Source organism: Aedes aegypti, chromosome 3 (genome assembly GCF_002204515.2).
Source record: "Aedes aegypti strain LVP_AGWG chromosome 3, AaegL5.0 Primary Assembly, whole genome shotgun sequence".
Classification (NCBI taxonomy): Eukaryota; Metazoa; Arthropoda; class Insecta; order Diptera; family Culicidae; genus Aedes; species Aedes aegypti.
The window spans coordinates 261,987,978-262,008,173 of record NC_035109.1 but is presented as its reverse complement, the minus strand read 5'-3'; the positions used below and the strand labels follow the sequence as shown (position 1 = coordinate 262,008,173).

The window sequence follows — 20,196 nt, the reverse complement described above, 5'->3', positions numbered from 1 at the left end:
CGACCACCATCGAGTCGGAGTAGGCTAGATCCTCCGCCGGGGACTAGCTAAATAGATCGCGAAACAGCACCGGCAAATGGTCGTCGGTGTGCTTGTGAACCAGTGGTTTCCCTCTACCAGAGTCGCAAGATCGACCTTGGCCTCGGCTCGGCCGTAGGCTAAGTTCACCGTCGGGACTGAACCACTGGACCGACTTCGGCACTCTATCGGCGAGCATCGTAGGAAAAACAATGCGTAACGGTACCGGTTTCGGGAGACATTCCTCCAACGGGGAACTCTCGATCCGAGTAGGCTAGCTTCAGCATCGGGAACTACGACGAGTAGTAACGATCACGACGAACCGCCGGCTTTGTGTCGCCGGAGCGCTTGCGAACCAGAAGACACCCCTTAAGACTGACCTCGCCATCCAATCTGTCCGCCCAAAGTGCATGACGAGCAGTGGAGTCAAGCGCACCAACAAACACAGTAGCATCTATCGTTAAAAGTGTCACATGGCCCAGACGTCTGGCCGGCCCCAAAACGTGAGTGACATTGAAGAGACACATTACAGACAGACCGAATATTGCAAGAGGTGACGGAATGGTGTAAGGTCAACAAGTTCTCAGCCTCCTGAAGTATTAAAATGAGGTAGTTCCAGAGGAACATCGGACTTGTAGCCCTAGTCAAACAAAGGTTTGCGTGGTACATAGTTGTTTTCCCTTTTTCTTCTCTGTCACCACACTCAAGATGTGCATCTGTAATAGACCGTCAAATTAGAACAACAGAGCCTAAACCCCATTAGCACCCCAGATAGCCGGGCTAGGTGAAAGTTTCTACCTTTGCTGAATAGAAGTGCAAAAATTCTACATGTATGCTAAATAATTAACATGGTTTGAACAGAAATTTGGCGATTCGCTCAATTTTCGCAGACTCCATCTGGTTATCAATATAGATGACTAGGCTATGTTTTGCCACGACAGTTTAACTGTTAAACAATAGACCGCCACTCAAACAGCATGTATCGTGAAAGTGGAGCAGAGCTCTTACTCTCATCAAGTCATTAAGAACAGCCGATGCTCTACAGTGTTTCACATTTTCATAAAAGTAGGCGGAAGGAGGATTGAAGAATAATGAATTCAGCAAATTTTGATCTCTTGATGGAGCAAAATACTCAAATGCATGAATCCGACAACGCTGCCTCAAGATACTGCGCGTGGCGGGCGTCGGTACCGTATATCGTTAATGGCGAACAGTTATGGGCGCATGTAGTCAACTTTTGCACCACGATAGGGGTTCCTATGTCAGTTATGTCGAGAAAGTGTCATCTCTCGATCAAAAAGTGAGCCATTTGTTTCTGAATACACAAAAATGTTGTACATCGTAAATTGAATTGATGTGTTGCTTGACGTACTACAACATTTGCTTGAACCTGCTGAAAGTATGTCTACATTTGTATGTCCAGATTCATTTATTTTTTCTGATTATTGAATTAATAACCACTCATCATCAAAAAACGGGTGAACAGCAATCCCAACAACAAAACACACTCAAAATTAATTATTAAAGTTAAATTCAAATCCATCTCGAGCAATAAACATTCACGTATTCCTCTTACATGTATTCTCGTTAAGAGAGCAGCAGAGACAAACATTACCGTTTGCAGCAACGTCGTCCTCAGGTAGATGCTAAACAACAGGTTACCCACTCCACATTTAATGGCAAGCTGCATCGCAACGGAATCTGGCCCATCATTCGTCCCATGTATCCGTTGTCTGCATGTTTCCCACGTAACAGTCTTCCAGATTTCGATACATAGGAGTTGCACTCACGATTTATCGAGACTAGCGAACACCGGCGAATAATCAGGATAATCACATCATATATATTGGATGTTTACGATGTGGGTAATTTTATTACGGAGATTAACGGTTCCACATTTTTGGAACTCCGTTCGTTTGTAGTGGACTGCAACTCTAAGGTGTGTTCTCGGGAACAATGGCCGTGGCACTTGATTTAGATTCATATTCACCCACGTCGAGTGCCTGTGCTTATGGTTAAATGAATTCAAGTATGATGATGTTCGACATGGAATAATGAAATTTTGGTTTTCCTATATACCAAAGGGGTCAGCCTCGAAATGAGGTTAAGCGTTTCGAAACGTGGATTAAATTTCGGCGCTTTTATGGATTAAATTTCGCAATTTCTACCATTAATGTGTCCCATATTGGCTAGTGGATGAGTCAAATTTTATCTGAACGAAACTAACAGACCAAAAAAAAACCTCACTCCCATAAATATAATCACTCCAATGATTGACGAAAGAATACCGTGATTCAGGATTTAGACTAAATTGATTAGCTCGAGCACCTAGGTCATCAAAGCAGGCTCTTTGTGCTCTACAAGTTCTCCAAAAATATCAACTTAATCCTGATATTTAAGATAACCGAATGTTGTTTTATCACTAAACATGGGACCTCTAAACGAAGGAAAACAAATAAAAAGAAGTAAACTAATAGTCATTCAAAGCACTATAATAATGGAAAACGCCATATAAAGACTGCGAAAACACAAAATGTGAGAAGGCAACTAATAAGGAGCACACCCAAGTGGATAAGATGCCCATTAATATTGAGAGTTTCCCAAAGATTTAGGATAAAGGCACCTCCCTAGAATTTGTCATTGCCAACAACGCTAAAACGAGGACTTCGGTGGAATGTTACATTTCATTAGTTTCAACAGTTCATTGACAATGCAAAATCCGAACAGAAGCTATATCATTTTAATTCAATCGAACTCCAAAAACTTCAAGTGGCGGATCCGTTACGCACTGTGAACCCTCATCCGATCGCGGTCGACAGTTTCGGGTATTGATGTCGAAGATTAACCCTTCAGCGCACTGCAACGGACCAATTCTGTCTCCTTCGAAGCAGATGAAGTAAGTCGTGCAAGATCCGGCCTGAGGGATGTAATGCAATCCAGTGGGAGGACATTCGGTAAGCTCTGGTGGCACGGTGACAACCTGTGAAATAGAAAGGTTAACGTTTTAGTACTAAGCAATGCTGCAACTTTACACTAATTTTATTCAGCAGCGTCACAGCGCATTATTTCTCCAAAATAGCTCAAAAAGTAATCTGAATGATCAACGATAAGTTCAAGAGACTCATTACATACCTCACACTCTACATTTTCCGCCACATCGCAACGCCAATTGATGGGATCGAACAGGAGACCATCGTTACACGCATGAGACGATCCCAGAGGCTCTCTTCGGAAGCATATGTAGTATCGGGCGCAGTCCTGTGGATCGGGAACCAATATGGCCTCCTCGGGATTGATGTTATTGGGACAAATATTCTCCACACAGTCCACATTTGCTTCCAGATCGCAAGTACGCGATACAGGATCGAACATCAATCCAGGCGAACACTCCCTCAGGAATCCCACACCCTCGGCACATAGTGTGTACTTTCGACATTCTCTTTCGATTGGGAAAAACTCAACAACTGGATTGGTACCATCCAAGTTCTCCTCACAGATCAGACATATCACATTCCACGGATTATCGCAAATTTGCCGCTCTTCATTAAAGTAGAATCCATCGGGACAACGACCTGGTACTGACGCTCCACGAACGCATGTGAAAAATGCTTCACAAGCTCTGAAATCGTTTGCAAAAAAACCATCTGGACGACCAACACACCGATTGGCTGCCAGCATGGGCACTAAAGCTAAGAGAAGAACCGCATTGAACACCGCGATGGTCGTTCTTTGCATCTCACTGAATAACTTTCCAAATTACGTTAGGATACTGTGGTTACTGCTCACCGACTGACAATGAGTTTCATCTGGCTTTCGTTCAAATTTTGTCGAACAACTAATACGTTATTATCTTTTTCTCAGGTGGAACTTGCCACTGGGTAAGTACGCTACGTTGAATTACGTTTGTACAATACTGTAAATCAATTAACACCCGATAATCTCTCACAAGATAACAACGGGACTGCAGCAGACGTAGACGTCACAAATTCTAGAATCAGCTAAATGCATCGCCAAACAAAAAAAAAAATGATAATGGAAATCTCCAAAAATATCGAACCAATTCGGAACACGAGCCAACACGCGATTACAAACTGCTTCAGCTGTCACGTGCAGCCGTCAGTTAACTGGTTTTCAATGATAAGCAGAATCTATTGATAAGATTTATGTGAAACCCAGCATAGCAATCTACTACCCTGAACCATCGATTAATACGTTCAATTATTGATTTTGACTTGGAAATAACTAGAATAATTCTTCTATGTGGAGGCATGCTCCACAAATCTTGAAAAGATTGTTTTTAAAACATATGATAACACACCTTTGCCTGATCATTTCATTTGTTTAGTTAACATCTAGACAGATAACACTGAATCAACAATTTCACGCCACAATACTCGGTTCGTGGCCGCATCTCTCCATCCTCGGTTCTGCCCCACGCTCACCAAATCGATGCATACTTGATCCGCCCACCTCGCTCGCTGCGCTTCATGCCTTCTTGTACCAACCGGATCCGACGCGTACACCATCTTTGCAGAGTTGCTGTCCGGCATTCTTGCAACATACCCTGCCCATCGCCATTGGCGTAAAAAGGTGGGGGCCAGAAGGTGCCTGGCCCCCCCGAAGCTTGGGTTTGGTCCCCTCAATATATTTTTGTAAAAGATGATGAAATAATTAAACTGCATGTTGAATATATAGGGAGCTGGATCCTATTTTTGGCACTTTTGATTCACTTCGGCAGTGGGGTTTTTTGAAAGCTTCAGAGCTCATATTTGTACAATATGCGTCGTATTAAAGCGATGCTTAGTGCAAAGTTTCAGAAAATTCGGCCGAGAAAAACCCCCCCTGCCAAAGTTAATCATGTAAGTGCCCAAGTAGCTCTCATGTCATTTATATCTAGAGATGATGAAATTGAACGAATGACGTTTTACAATTCGCATAATTCGATTGATATACTTGTAGTCGTATTGTTAATTAGAAAACTTGTTTATCTCTGATACCCCATTTTACGATACACTACGATTTGGGACATTTTTGGGGCTTTGGCCTACCTTTATAATCTGTTCATAAATATGTTCGAAACGAGTATTGTAAAGTTATGTGATTCCTCAAAGATCCACCACACAGCAAAAAATTCTCAAATTTACATGGCACGTAATTCTTTATGATAATCATGTAAAACGAGTTGCAACTGAACATTCAACGATAATTAATGTATACTGTCTCATTGCATTCGATAATGCTTGCAAACTTGAGTGAAACTGAAACATTTCATGATCTTCCATCCAACATTCGCCAATGTTGCATGCTTTCTTGCATCTTGAAAGTGAAATTGCAAACAAGAATTCTCGGCTTACATGATTCTACGATGAATATTCTGTCAAAAATAATGCACATGGATGGATCGACGGCTTGTCATTCCATGTGCATTATTTATGATTGAATTTTCAGCGTGAAAATCATGTAAACCGTGCCGTTTTGCATGCAACATTCTTCGAGAGAAGGCGTTTTGCGTTCAATATTAAGGATTTTGGTAACAATGTTGTATATAATAGATGTGTTTATAGGTTTTATCATTGAATAATACATGAGAAATGGCTTTGCATGATTGAGGCTAATATTACGTTACGTGTAAATCTAAGATTTTTTTGGTGTGCACCTCTAGAGGTCGTGGCCCCCCTGAAGTCTGATGGATATTGACGCCTATGCCCATCGTATCCTTCCAGCTTTGGAAGGGCGAGCTCGTGGTTCATCCTTCGCTGCCACCCACCGTTTTCCTACACACCGCCAAAGATCGTCCTAAGCACCCGACGTTCGATGACTCCAAGTGCTTGCAGCTCCTCCTCGAGCGTCGTCCACGTTTCATGCCCGTAGAGGACTACCGGCCTTATGAGCGTTTTGTACATGGTACATTTGGTGCGGGTGTGAATCTTTTTTGACCGTAGCTTCTTGTGGAGGCTATAGAAGGCCCGACTTCCATTGATGATGCGCCTCCGTATTTCACGGCTAACGTTATTGTCAGCCGTCAGCAAGGATCCAAGGTAGACGTCACTTTCACGCTCGGCCTCACCAGCTAGCATGTACATTGTCTTGGTCGCATTCACCACCAGTCCAACTTTTGCTGCCTTGCGTTTCAGGTGGGTGTACTGGTCTGCTACCTTTTCAAATGTTCGTCCGACAATGTCCATATCATCCGCGAAGCAAACAAATTGGCTGGATATCGTAAAAATCGTACCCCGGCTGTTAAGCCCGGCTTTTTGCATAACACCTTCTAGCGCAATATTGAACAACAGGCACGAAAGTCCATCACCTTGTCGTAGTCCCCGGCAGGATTCAAAAGAAATGTTCGCCTGAAACCTTCACACAATTGTGCACACCTTCCATCGTCGCTCTTATCAGTCTCGTGAGCCTCCCAGGAAAGCTGTTCTCGCCCATGATTTTTTTCATAGCTCTACTCGGTCGATACTATCATATGCCGCCTTGAAATCGATGAAAAGGTGATGCGTTGGAACTTGGTATTCACGGCATTTCTGGAGGATTTGCCGTACAGTAAAGATTTAGTTCGTCGTCGAGCGGCCGTTGATGAAACCAGCTTGATAACTTCCCACAAACTCATTTGCTATTGGTGATAAACGACGGAAGATAATCTGGCATAGCACTTTTTAGGCGGTATTCAGGATAGTGATCGCACGATAGTTTTCATATTCCAGTTTGTCGCCCTTCTTGTAGTTGGGGCATATGACCCCTTGCTTCCACTCCTACGGCAGCTGTTCCGTTTCCCAGCGCACTTGTTGTTCTTGAGCTGGTTGATGGCATTCTTAACTTCCCTCAATGTGGGGACACGTTGATTTCCTTTAGCCGCCGTGCTGACGTAGTCACTTCCTCCACTTTCGCGACCCTCCGCGCTTGTGTTCTCAGTGCCATTCGGGTGTTCGTCGTAGTGATGTTTTCACCTTTCAATCACCTCACGTTTCGGGGTGCGTCAAGCTTCTCGCAGAACTTTCGAGTTTCTTGTGAACGTGTGTAGCTGCTCTATTTCTTCACATTCCGCTTCTTCCAGGTGTTACTTTTTGTCCCGGAATAAGCGGGTTTGCTGCTTTCGTTTCCTTTTATATCGCTCCACGTTTTGTCGAGTTCCTTGCTGCAGCATTGCAGCCCGCGCTGCATCCTTCTCCTCCGAAACCTGCCTAAATTCTTCGGCGAACGAATCGTTACATGTCCTCCTTTCCACGTATCCGACGATGCTCTCGACTGCTTTGTTGATGGCTGCTTTTATGTTGCTCCAGCAGTCCTTAAGAGGGGCTTCGTCAAGCTCGCCCTCTTCCGGCACCGCTACCTCGAGATGCTACGCGTATGCGGCGGCGAAGTTCGGTTGGGCCAGTCGCCCTAGGTTATACCGAAGCGGGCGTCGATACCGTACATTGTTGATGACGGATAGTTTCGGGTGCAGTTTCACCATCACTAGATAGTGATCAGAGCCAATGTTAGCGCCATGATAGGTTCTGACGTCGGTTATATCGGAGAAGTTTATTATCCATCGATCAAAACCGATTTGTGATTCCGTCTACTGCGGTGATCTCAAGGTGTACCGATACGGGAGACTCTGCTGAAAGTAGGTGCTACGAATGGCCATGTTCTTAGAGGAGACATAACCTAAGTCGTTCTCGTTTGTCAGCCGGTGGGCGCTGAAATTTCCAATCGTCGGTTTGTACTCCTCCTCCTGGCCAATCTGAGCGTTCAAATCACCTATGATGATCTTGACGTCGTGGCTTGGGCAGCGGTTGTACTCGCGTTCGAGCTGCGCGTAAAATGCGTCCTTGTCACCATCAGTGCTTCCGGAGTGAAGGATATGCACGTTAATGATGCTGATGTTGAAGAACCGGCCTTTGAGCCTCAACTTGCACATTCCTTCGTTGATCGGCAACCACCCGATCACGCGCCTTTGCATATCACCCATCACTATAAAAGCTGTTCCCAGCTCACGTGTGTTGCCGCAACTCTGGTAGATGGTATGACCTCTAAACGTTCGCACCATCGAACCTGTCCAGCACACCTCCTGCAGCGCTACGATGCCGAAACCGCGGATCGTTGGCTTGCAGGGCTTGACATCAACCCTCTAGATTTCCGGAGGACCATTCCCCCTAAATATTCGGAGGGCCATAGTGCGCAGTTTAGCTTAGAGTCCTTCTCTGGCACTCGGACGATGCTCAGCCGCCCCTGATATGGGATAACAAGGAGTACCCCCCCCCCCTCCCTGTCAGCATACGACCAAAGCTCCCACCGCTACCCGATCTTCCCTAAGGTTACTCGTAACCCAGCCAGTACCACGAGGAGGTAGGGATAGGAGTTGCTGGGCAAAATGCTAAGGACTACACAATTGGGTCTATTTTATTCCTGTAGGTACGCGAGGTACCAATGGTTCGCCATGCCCAGCCATTTACCATGCCACGAACATCAACTTCTGCATTCCATTTTCGTTTTCAATCACGAACAATTAATAAACGGACATTTAAATTGCGGTACCGTAATACGGGGTAAGGTTGATCAGTTTTTATGATGTTTCTTGAATATTTAATTCAAAAATGCAAATGTTCAGAGATTTATATTTTTAAAACAAGTACTGCCACCCATAGCTCGTGACTATATACTGTATTTTATTTTTTTGAAAGATTTAAGCATGTTTAGCATGATTTTTTTCATTTAGCTGATATGGGGTAACATTGATCATCCATGTAAACAACGTTCGGTAATATTGAAAATGTCGTTACTTACTTAAATCATGGCCCCTAAAGCCGAATATGATGTCCAAACGCTTACATCTCATTTACTTTTTGAGTTATTTTAAAATTAAAAACACCTCGAACAGCGTAATACGCCTAAAGGTAAGCAATCTCTTAAGGGAAGTCTACATTCTTAACAATAATTCGTTAATGTTGCCTAATTGAACATACTTATAAAAGTTTTGGCTGCGGAATCGTTTTTGGCGATGCCATTTTTAGTGAGAACCGCATTTTCCTTTCTCATATCGCTTGCAGAATGCGAGACAAGAATCTTCGGTAGTGTCATCCTTTACCATTGAAATAATTGTTTCGCAAACTTGACAAATTTACACAATTTTTTGCAAAAATCTTAATTAATAGCTCATAAATATAAGAAAGAGAAGCAACATTCATGCTTTAGAAATGTTTCATTAATAAATGATGATACCAACTTATTACGAGATAAGTTATTCCGATCAATGTTACCCCGCTGATCAATGATACCCCGGATTACGGTACGTATAACGCTTACATGTACACTTTTTTAATTTCTTTATTAGTATCATTCCAAACATTACATTCATTTAATATATCTAGGTTTTCTGTGTTATTAGACAACACTATCATCATATATTACATTTCATTTGCCGTAGCAGTTCAGATTTTTTACAGGTGAGTTGATTTCACTTGCTTGTAAGAGAGAGAAAAAAAAACGTTTTAAATTTTCTTAACCTAACTAAACCTAAATATATAACGCATTAATCGTGGCAAAAAAAGATTGTAACGATTTTGCCGCAAATTATTAATAATTTTATTTGACATTTGTTCCAATGTGTCAGCATTGGATATTCTATGAAACTCATTGGTACAATACCAGGGAGGAAGCTTCAGAATCATTTTCAAAAATTTTGTTTTGAATTCTCTGCAGAGCTTTCTTCCTGGTATTACAACAGCTAGTCCATATTGGTACAGCATACAACATGGCTGGCCTGAAAATTTGTTTATATATCAAAAGCTTGTACTTAAGACAAAGTTTTGATTTTCTTTTAGTAAGGGGATAGAGGCATTTCACATATTTGTTACATTTGGCTTGAATGCTCTCAACGTGATTCTTGAAAGTTAAATTCTTCTCTAGCATGAGCCCTAGATACTTAACATCATCTGATTTATTTATTGGAACCCCTCTCATGGTGACAGCATGTCTACTTGAAGGTTTCAAATAAAGATCTTTTGGTTTAGTTGAGTTTTGGAAGCATTAGGAGAAATCTTCCATTTTTGCAAGTATGAAGAAAAAACATCCAAACTTGTTTGCAATCGACTACAGATGACACGCAGGCTTCGTCCTTTGGCGGAGAGGCCTGTGTCATCCGCAAACAAAGATTTTTGACATCCCTGAGGTAGCTCAGGTAAGTCAGATGTGAAAATATTGTATAATATTGGTCCCAAAATGCTGCCTTGGGGAACACCAGCTCTTACAGGAAGACTTTTAGATCTGGAGTTCTGATAATTAACCTGAAGTGTACGATTTGACAGATAACTTTGAATTATTCTAACAATGTATGTTGAAAAATTAGTGTTTTTAATTTTACGATCGAACCTTCATGTCAAACACTGTCGAATGCTTTTTCTATGTCTAGAAGAGCAAGACCAGTAGAATAGCCTTCAGATTTGTTGGAACGGATCAAATTTGTCACACGTAAAAGTTGATGAGTGATCGAATGTCCATGTCGAAATCCAAACTGTTCATTGGCAAAAATTGAATTTTCGTTGATGTTGACCATCATTCTGTTCAAAATAACCTATTCAAAAAGTTTACTGATTGGACGATAGCTAGAAGCTTCTGTAGGATTTTTGTCTGGTTTTAAAATTAGTAGAACCTTAGCATTTTTCCATTTGTCAGGAAAATATGCTAATTGAAAACATTTGTTAAATATATCAACTAAGAATGATAAGCTACTTTTTGGGAGTTTCTTGATGAGGATGTGAAAAGTTTCATCATCGCCAGGAGCTTTCATATTTTTAATTTCTTTTTAATAATAGTTCTCACTTCTTCCAAATCAGTCTCCCAGGAATTTTCGAAAACGTTCTCTTGATTGAGAATATTTTCGAAGTCCTGAGTAACTTGATTTTCTATTGGACTAAAAATTCCTAAATTAAAATTGTGCGCGCTTTAAAACTGCATAGCAAGTTTTTGAGCTTTTTCACAATTAGTTAGCAATAATTTGTTTTCCTCTTTCAATGTTGGTATTGGCTTCTCAGTATTTTTTTTTCAGAATTTTAGATAATTTTCAAAAGGGCTTAGAGCCAGGGTCCAATTGAGAAATTTTTATCTTAATTTTTTTGTTTCTTAATTGTGAAAATCGTTTTTGAATTTTGTTTTTTCAGTAATCTTGCCGTAGAACCAAAATCCTTAGCAATGGTCTACATATTGTTTGAAGTCTATGGATTTGTAAATTCACTCCCTCCATAGCTCGACTAAGGCTGAAAAGTACATCAACTTCTCATTCAGCTCCAAGTAAAATGATATAGGTTTTCAAACAAACGATACACCTGTTTATTCAACATCTACTCTGAAGTAATGACAACATCATACAGGAATCGATTAGTATGTATTCCAACAGAAGAACACAAAATCCGGCCATTCCGTAAGCTTAGCCATATAAAGTATTTGTAATAAACAGGATTCGGTCTCTTTGTTCAATCAAATCACGCCGCAGGAATAACTAACCATTCAGTGGAAATTGAGATTGATGTCGTCCTTTCGATGTCTTACTAGCTCCGGACGAAGCCGAGATTTCGAAAATTCATCATCATTAGCATCGAGATTACGAGACTCGCTCGCTCTCTCGCGCTCGTCACACACAGTTTGTAGGTATACTGCACTGCAAAGGACGACGGATTGGTATCTCAAACGGATACACGTTTTGTCGGTATCGGATGAAATTGCCCTTCCATCATGATGATGTGCCCTGAGTTCAGTTCAGTTCAACCGACATTATACTCCTGATGACGGATCAGTATCAACACCTGGACTAGGTTTTGTTATTCTGCCAAAGGATAGCGTCGGTTAGTGTAGTGGCTTTTAAGGGTATACTAGGTGTTTCTGTTGAAACACAGTTTGATAAATATACTTTCATAGCTGCCTATTTGCCTTGTCAACGCACTGGGCAGCAGGTTAATTTGCTTCAAATTGACGGAAAATGACTCGCAACAAGACAAAACAAATTGGCATTGGTGACTTGAATGCCAAACATCGCTCGTGAAATAATTCGCAAAGTAATTCCAAATCAGAATCCAATTCCGATCTGGAAAGATGAAAACAAATTATTACTGATTAGTTGCGAAAAAGCTCAAAAACTTGCTATGCAGTTTGAAAGCACACATAATTTTAATTTAGGACTCCAGCATTTCCAATTTCGAAGTGCTGGGTGAAGCTTCAGATAAATTTTTGGGCGGCAACTCAGCACAAGCAATATTGGAATAGTTTGGAGTCATGTCGTCAAACAAAATTGTACATTACTGAGCCATCTCCAAGGGCGGCGAAGTATTTAACAAATCTGTCAAAGCAGAATTGCAGTCTCTTGGTCAGAGCGTTGACAGGCCACTGCCGACTCAACTATCACATGGCAAATATTCAGCGTGCTGACTCATTTGTGTGTGATAGTTGTGACTCCGATTATGGAACTTCGTATCACCTGATATGCAACTGTCCAGTTTTTTCGCAAATGCGATTCCAATTACTTGGTAAACACTTATTAAGTGAAACTGAATTCAGAAGCCTGAATCTTCAGGACATTCTGTTATTCTTAACCCGCTGTGGTAATGAGCTATAGGCTCTCTTCACGCTCATGCGTTTTGCAGTGCCCTTTTTAGGGCGCTGTTCGAACCCATTGTGGTATAGAGCTACATGCTCTCATTTCGCTTATGCGATCTTCCCTCTTCAAGGGACCCCACTCCTATTTCCTCCCATCTTTCCCTTCCCTTTCCTCTCCCATCGGGTAGATGATGAAATAGGCTCAAATATGGCGATGGCACAAATCTCCCAACTGGTGGGGAACGTGCCTTTGGAGCCGGCCTTCTGATACCTGATACCAATTCCAAATCAGAATCCAATTCCGATCTGGAAAGAGGAAAACAAATTATTACTGATTAATCGCGAAAAAGCTCAAAAACTTGCTATGCAGTTTGAAAGCACACATAATTTTAATTTAGGACTCCAGCATTCTCAATCAAAAGAACGGTTTTGAAAATTCCTAGAAGATTGATTTGGAAAAAGTGAGAACTATCATCAAAAAATCAAAAATATGAGAGCCCCTTGGCGGGTATGTAATTTTCTACATCGTCATAAAAAAAACTTCCAGATAGTAGCTTATCATTTTTGGTTGATGTATTTAACAAATGTTTCCAGTTGGCATATTTTCCTAACTTTAGTTTTCCAACATACATTGTTGAAATATTCCTAAATAATTTATCAAATTGTGTACTTCAGGTTGATTGTCAGAACTGCAAGTCTGAAAGGCTTCCTGTAAGAGCTGGTGTTCCTCATGGCATCATTTTAGGGCCAATATTATACAGTATTTCGTTCCGTCATTACCTGCAAAAAATTTCGTGAAACGCATCGTTCAGTATGAAAAATGAAAAAAAAAAATGCATATCGCATACCCCTAGTGGCTTTTTCAACCCGGTTTAGATGCCATCGGTGAGATGCACTCGTGTCCTGTCCTGTACTGAAGGTAGATGCCCACCGAAGCGTTTGTGACAAAGTGCAGAATTAGCATAATAAATTGATTAAATTTTAAGCTCTACTTCTCAGAAGGTGCATCGGGTAAGGCTAGGCTTAAAGGTTGCATAAGAATCACTGAAATGCACATAATTAGTCTCCAGATGCTCTGATTACGTAACATGTATTTATACGAAACGTTCGACTGAGAATTCCATTAGATTGTCATATTTTAAAATCTCTTCAGTAAACCATTTTGGACCAAGGATATCCTTAAAAAATATTCATTTCAAATTCAATTGACTGAAACAAGGAAAACATTCCAGAAAAAAAAGCTAAGGAATAAACTCATTCCATATTTTCTTGTTAAATAATTCATTTCCCGGAAAAACCCATCAGACATCCACCCTTATCAGCGTAGAAGAGATTTCCCTTTGCAACCCCAGGACAACTGATGAGTGGATGAAAACTCACACCTTTCTGTATTTGTTTGTTCTCCCCATCATGTCGCGACCGTGTAGTTCAGTTGTTATGCGACCAAACGACGTTTACTCATCCTCTGCTGCCAGCAGAACACGACGCCGTTGAGTGAGTCAGTGGGGTGTTTCTTCAGCTACAGTATTGGACATCACATTTGCATTTTTTTTCGATTTTCTATAAAATGTTATTTATGGATTGATTTCATAGCACTTCATACTTGGATGTTTTACATTTACAAATATTTTTCACTGTTCCTTCCTCAAGTTGAGAAGCAATAACAGTTTAGCTTATATTAGACATAACTTACGGTTTAATTGATATTTAACGTAACTTAAAAAACGATGAAATTTTTCCATAGTTCCTTCAGTTAAGTTGTACGTTTATACGAGATGTACAAGTTTGCTGAAGACATATTTTGTGTAGGTCTTTCATATCTTAAGATATCTTCTTCTTCTTCTTGGCAATACGTCATCATTGGCTTCTCAGCAGTGTTCAATAAGCACTTCCACAGTTATTCACTGATAACTTGCTTTGCCAAAGTTGACGTTTTCGCATTCGTGTATCATGTGATAGGTATGCTCACGGAAGTAAAGAGATTTCCATTACGAAAAGATCCTGGACCGACTGGGAATGGGACTCAGACACCTTCAGGTTGGCTTTGCTTTGTAGCCGCGGACTCTAACCACTCGACTAAGGAAGGCCCCAATCTTAAGATACATCGTTTCTAAATTTTCGTCGAAAATTTATCTTTAGGTCTACACAGCAAAAAATTCTCAAATTTACATGGCACGTAATTCTTTATGATAATCATGTAAAACGAGTTGCAACTGAACATTCAACGATAATTAATGTATACTGTCTCATTGCATTCGATAATGCTTGCAAACTTGAGTGAAACTGAAACATTTCATGATCTTCCATCCAACATTCGCCAATGTTGCATGCTTTCTTGCATCTTGAAAGTGAAATTGCAAACAAGAATTCTCGGCTTACATGATTCTACGATGAATATTCTGTCAAAAATAATGCACATGGATGGATCGACGGCTTGTCATTCCATGTGCATTATTTATGATTGAATTTTCAGCGTGAAAATCATGTAAACCGTGCCGTTTTGCATGCAACATTCTTCGAGAGAAGGCGTTTTGCGTTCAATATTAAGGATTTTGGTAACAATGTTGTATATAATAGATGTGTTTATAGGTTTTATCATTGAATAATACATGAGAAATGGCTTTGCATGATTGAGGCTAATATTACGTTACGTGTAAATCTAAGATTTTTTTGGTGTGTATTAGTTATGAACAAGTGGATCATTAAAAATTATCGAAAATATATGCTTAAATTTAAGTTATGTCTGACGTGCAGAAAAAATTTCATCCAAATCGGTTCATAAAAAACACCAAAATTTACCATTTAGAATGAGAATTGCAAAAAGTTGCAAATGCATTGTCCAATGCTGTACCTAAACCGCTCATTCAATCTCGTTTCCACTTTTACGCCGGTTATTGTTGCTTCAAATTATCGGGCTTATTTGTCCAAACAATTTCATCAGAAGTCAAATCAAATTCGGCTGGTGGTGGTGGCGGCGGTAGCGCAGGTAATTGGGAGACGGCGATGAAATGTTAGAGATTTGTTACACGTCATGGAAACGACCGGGGAGAGTTGGTAGAATTCGCTGACTGGCATTGGGTTGATTTGAATAAGCAAAAGAATACTGCTGGTATTCAGATTTTTTCAAAATTGGTTTTATCAAAAACTTTCCTTGCATTTTTTTCGATTTATAAATGAAATATCATCAGAATTTATGAACTTAAGATACTCAATGAACGTCTCAGCAAAAATGTTTCTAAGCTAAATCTATGAACCCTCTCTCAATATCCGTAACGCAGGTAGATCACGAAGTAAGATATACCTGGGCAGCATGGACGAAAGTCCAGGGGCTCAACGGACCTCCCCCCACCCTTAGTTCATCGAAACCACAAAGATACGAATGCAACTCTGTCAAAGTGACCGGTGCCATTTAAAGTACCAAAGTACCAAAACCCTAACCCAAACTAACAGGAGTGCCAATCGGCATATCAGGATTGATGCCAGTAAGATCCAGATTATGGTCGGGACACAAACGGACAAGGCATGGAATTACGAGTAGGAGTTCTTCGAGCACATTGGGACCAACACCAGTTCGACCCTAATTATGTATACTGGCAGTGCACGACTAAGAAGAAGTAACGGTATATGTACTGGATAATATGCGTAGAGGCTGACAGCGGCGACATTCTACTCCCTTAGGGTCGGGTGACACTGGCCTGAAACGGCGATTTGGCTAGTGGTGCAGGCTGCCCCGTCCCGGAAAAACAGGTACCAGTACGTTCTAAATCCGTCACCTGGTTGCACCAACTCGGCGAGAATAGGTTCAGATGACAATGTCTTGCGCCGATCCTTGGCAAGGTAGAAGGCGAAAGTCGTGTCAGATTGAAGTGTTTTCACAGGTAACGCGAATATATCTGATGATATTATTCGATAAGCGATGCGAAAGAGAATGCTAGCCTGGGATAAATACTAGCCTGGGACACGGTTATATGAAAAATTTAGATTCTCGCTCCTGTCCACTTTTTGGATTGCATTTAGGTCCCATAACAAGTGTGCGAAATTTCAGCTCGATCGGTGAAACTATATTTACGCGCCAGCCGTTCAAAGTTTATATGGGATTTACTATGGGAAAACATACATTTGCTAATGAATACGTTGCGAAAAAACGCATGGTTGATAAGGAAAAAATGACCTACGCAGCCATCCTCTAGAGCGGAAAAGCTGTCACGAGACAAGCTCCACGATCAAGAGGATATGGCAACAGTGGAAAGACCAACACCAAGCCTATGGCCAAGAAAGCCATGAAAAAAGAGCCACGGAAAAGGAACCAGGCAGTGCACCCACAGGAACCACGGGCGCAAGGCAACAGCAACCCGTGGATACGAGTCGGAAAAAAAGAAAGAAAGGAGAAAACCGAAAACGGAGCCCAAGAAGAATGTTGAACCGAAAACAGCGAAACGTAGGAATTTAGGCGAGGCCCTCGTTAGCAAAACGGAGGAAGCGAAATACGCCGAGGTTCTGAAAGTGATGCGGAGCACGGAGAAGTTATCGCCGTTGGGCGCAGATGTGCGGAGCATAAGGCGGACTAGGATTGGTTAAATGATCCTAGTCTTTAAGAAGGATGCCAAGCAAAAGGGTGCGACCTATAAGCAACTGGCATAAGAAGTACTTGGCGTCTAGGTTGATGCGGGCCTGACTGCAGAAGCGGCTCTCCAGTGTAAAAATCTGGATGAGGTCACCGATGCAGCGGAGGTCTCGCCTGCCCTCAAAGAGTAGTGTGACATCGACGTAGCCAGTAAGGCTATCCACCTTAAAAAGGGCCCAGGTGGCGGCGATCAGGCTGCCGGTTGCATAGGCCAACAAAGCGAAGAGCTTGGGCATACTGAAGGTAGGCTGGTCGGTCTGCCGGTTGAGCATACAACAGTCTTCTGAAGTTCGCTTCAAGTGTTTCGGAAAGGGCCATATGTCGTGAAAATGCAATGGTCCCGACAGAAGTAAGATGTGCAGAAAATGCGGCACCGAATGACATCGACAGAGCAGACAACGGACACTCAACGCGTGGACACAATTGTCCGGGCACAAGCGGAATATCAAAGCAGCCAAAACGAAAGTAATACAGTTGAATTTAAACCACCGTGATGCAGCCCAGCATCGCTCGGAAGCGAAGGCTGACGTGGTGTACCTATTAAATCCATACCAGCCAACAATGGGAACTAAGTTGACCTTTTCTCCCCCTTGACCTCCTGAAGACAACGATAGCAAGTTTCAAGCTGTATCAACGCTATGCAGCAATTTGTCCTAAGTAGATTAGGTGCATCTTAATGTCCTACTAGCCATCAACTTAGATTTAGCTGTATTAACGCTCTGGAGTAATTTAATCTTATGCTTGATGGATCAGATGCATCTTGACGCCCTATAGGACAAATTGAAAATATGTGATATTTTAACGCACTGGGGTAATTTACATTTAACCTACGTAGACCAGATGCATCAGAACGCCCTGTAAGACATCAGCTATGGAATATTTTGACTAGACATCACGTAGATCAAATGCTCCTCAACGCACTGAGAACGTGACTTGAAAATTCCTACTTGTATCAACGCCCTTGGGTCATTTGGTTTTATCCTTTGTAGATCACAAGTGACTTGACGCCCTGTAGAGCATCAGTTGAACATTATGAGTTGTTTTAACGTCCTGGAGTAATTTGACCTTATCCCACAAAGACCAAGTGTACTTAACGCCCTGTATGACATCAATCGAAATTTCAAAGCTGTATCAACGCCCTGGAGTAATCTTATTTCAACTCATGTAGATCAGATGCATCTTAACCCCCTGAGGACATCAATTGAAAAAAATGAAAGCAGTATCAACGCCTTGGAGTAATTTATCCTAAATAGATCAAGTTGTATCAACAATGGAGTAATACAGTAATCAGGAGTAATTTGACCTTATCCCACGGCGATCTGGCGCCTCTTGACGCCTTGTAGGACATCAGATGAAAATTATAAGCTATATTAACGCCCTGGAGTAATTTGAGCTTATCCCACGTAGCTTAACTGCATCACAACCCCTGTAAACATTGATTAAATGTCGCCCACGCCCTGAAGTAATTTGGCCGTATCTCACGTAGATCATGTACATGCTGTTAAGCTGTATCAATGTCCCTGAGTTAATAAATACTACCTCACTGATTCTGCACAGATAAGGAAATATTATTCCAGTGCGCTGGTATAGCTGAATATATGATTGTTTGTTGGACAACATAATGTACCTGATCCCTTGAATTTATCATAATCATTTAATTAATTCATGGTTCAATTATCTGGATAGATATTTGGAAAAATCACGTAGTCATTAAGACTACGGTTGAAAAATGTGTGGACAAAAACCAAATAACGTGGCTTATGGTCAGAACTGGTTTGTAGGACATCAAAGAGAAGTTCTGGGTAAATCCAGATAAGTCCGCGACGGTGATAATTGAATACCGTAATTTCGGGTGAAATTGATCAGTTTTCACTGTTTTCCTTGTCTGTTTTCTATGATGTTGCCAATTTCAAACAACTTAATGCAGGAAAACATATACGACGGTGAGCCTCATTGGTTTATATACTCAAATTTTCATACAGTTGTGATTTTAGTGCTGAAAATCGTCTCTAAAATAAAAAATCAAGGAATTTCATTTCGGGGTGAAATTGATCACCTGTCAAAACAATTATTGTTAGTTTTGAAAACAACTTTACTTATTTAATTTGGGCCTCCTGAATCCAAATATGCTTGCCAAATTCTTAACAATGCAAAATTTATAGAAATAATAAACAATTAATTTTCATCAATACCGCAGAAAACGCCTAAATGTAGGCAATTTCCGAAGGAATCTTCTGATATCTATAAAAAAAATCAATTATTACAACAAAATGAACAAACTGGTACGAGTTTTGATGATAAAATACGTTTTGGGAATATATTTCAAGCATCCTTACATATTTTCAGGTTGACACGATCTCCAAATCCTTGTTTAAAACTATAAGTTTATTGATGTCTGCCAATACCATACAGAGCACGATTATGGAATTTTCTATTATTTTCAAAGAAATAAACATTCTTTAACACAAAAAACTTCACAACATGCAATTCGACAATAGTTAAGACAAGCAACGTTCATTTACATAGGTTGTATTGATTTCTGTGCTCTATTAGAGGGAAATAAAATCGTGTGACACAGTGATCAATTTCACCCTACTGATCAATTTCACCCGAATTTACGGTACAATTGAAGGCGACCCAAATTCGTACTACAACGCAGAAAACAATAAACTCCTTAGTAGAAGTTGGTCTTATTTCAGGTTTGATTTTTTATCAAATTTTTTTTTTTTTTTTTTTTTTTTTTTTTTTTTTTTTTTTTTTTTTTTTTTTTTTTTTTTTTTTTTTTTTATTGAAACAAAACAAAACATTACATATACAAACATAAACCTTAATCTAACTGGCTCATTCGGCGACAATTAGCACCATCACAAAGCCGTGCTTCATAAAATATTTATTGATTATGGAAAAAGTAGTAAGTTTAGAAAACGAGTGGAATATTAGAATAGATTATAACTGCGTTGATCATTTGATCAATATGAGAATCA

General features: G+C 40.7%; 1 protein-coding gene across 1 annotated transcript; it reads right to left on the bottom strand.

Moving 5' to 3' along the window:
* Positions 1–2,683: 2,683 nt before the first annotated feature.
* Positions 2,684–3,845, bottom strand: LOC5571116 (peritrophin-44). The gene is made up of 2 exons (XM_001659508.2): positions 3,151–3,845; positions 2,684–2,998 (listed from the first exon to the last, which is right to left on the bottom strand). Exons 1-2 carry the CDS (start codon positions 3,751–3,753, stop codon positions 2,759–2,761), a joined length of 843 nt encoding a protein of 280 aa, XP_001659558.1. The 5' UTR covers positions 3,754–3,845; the 3' UTR covers positions 2,684–2,758.
* Between the last annotated feature and the right edge of the window lie 16,351 nt (positions 3,846–20,196).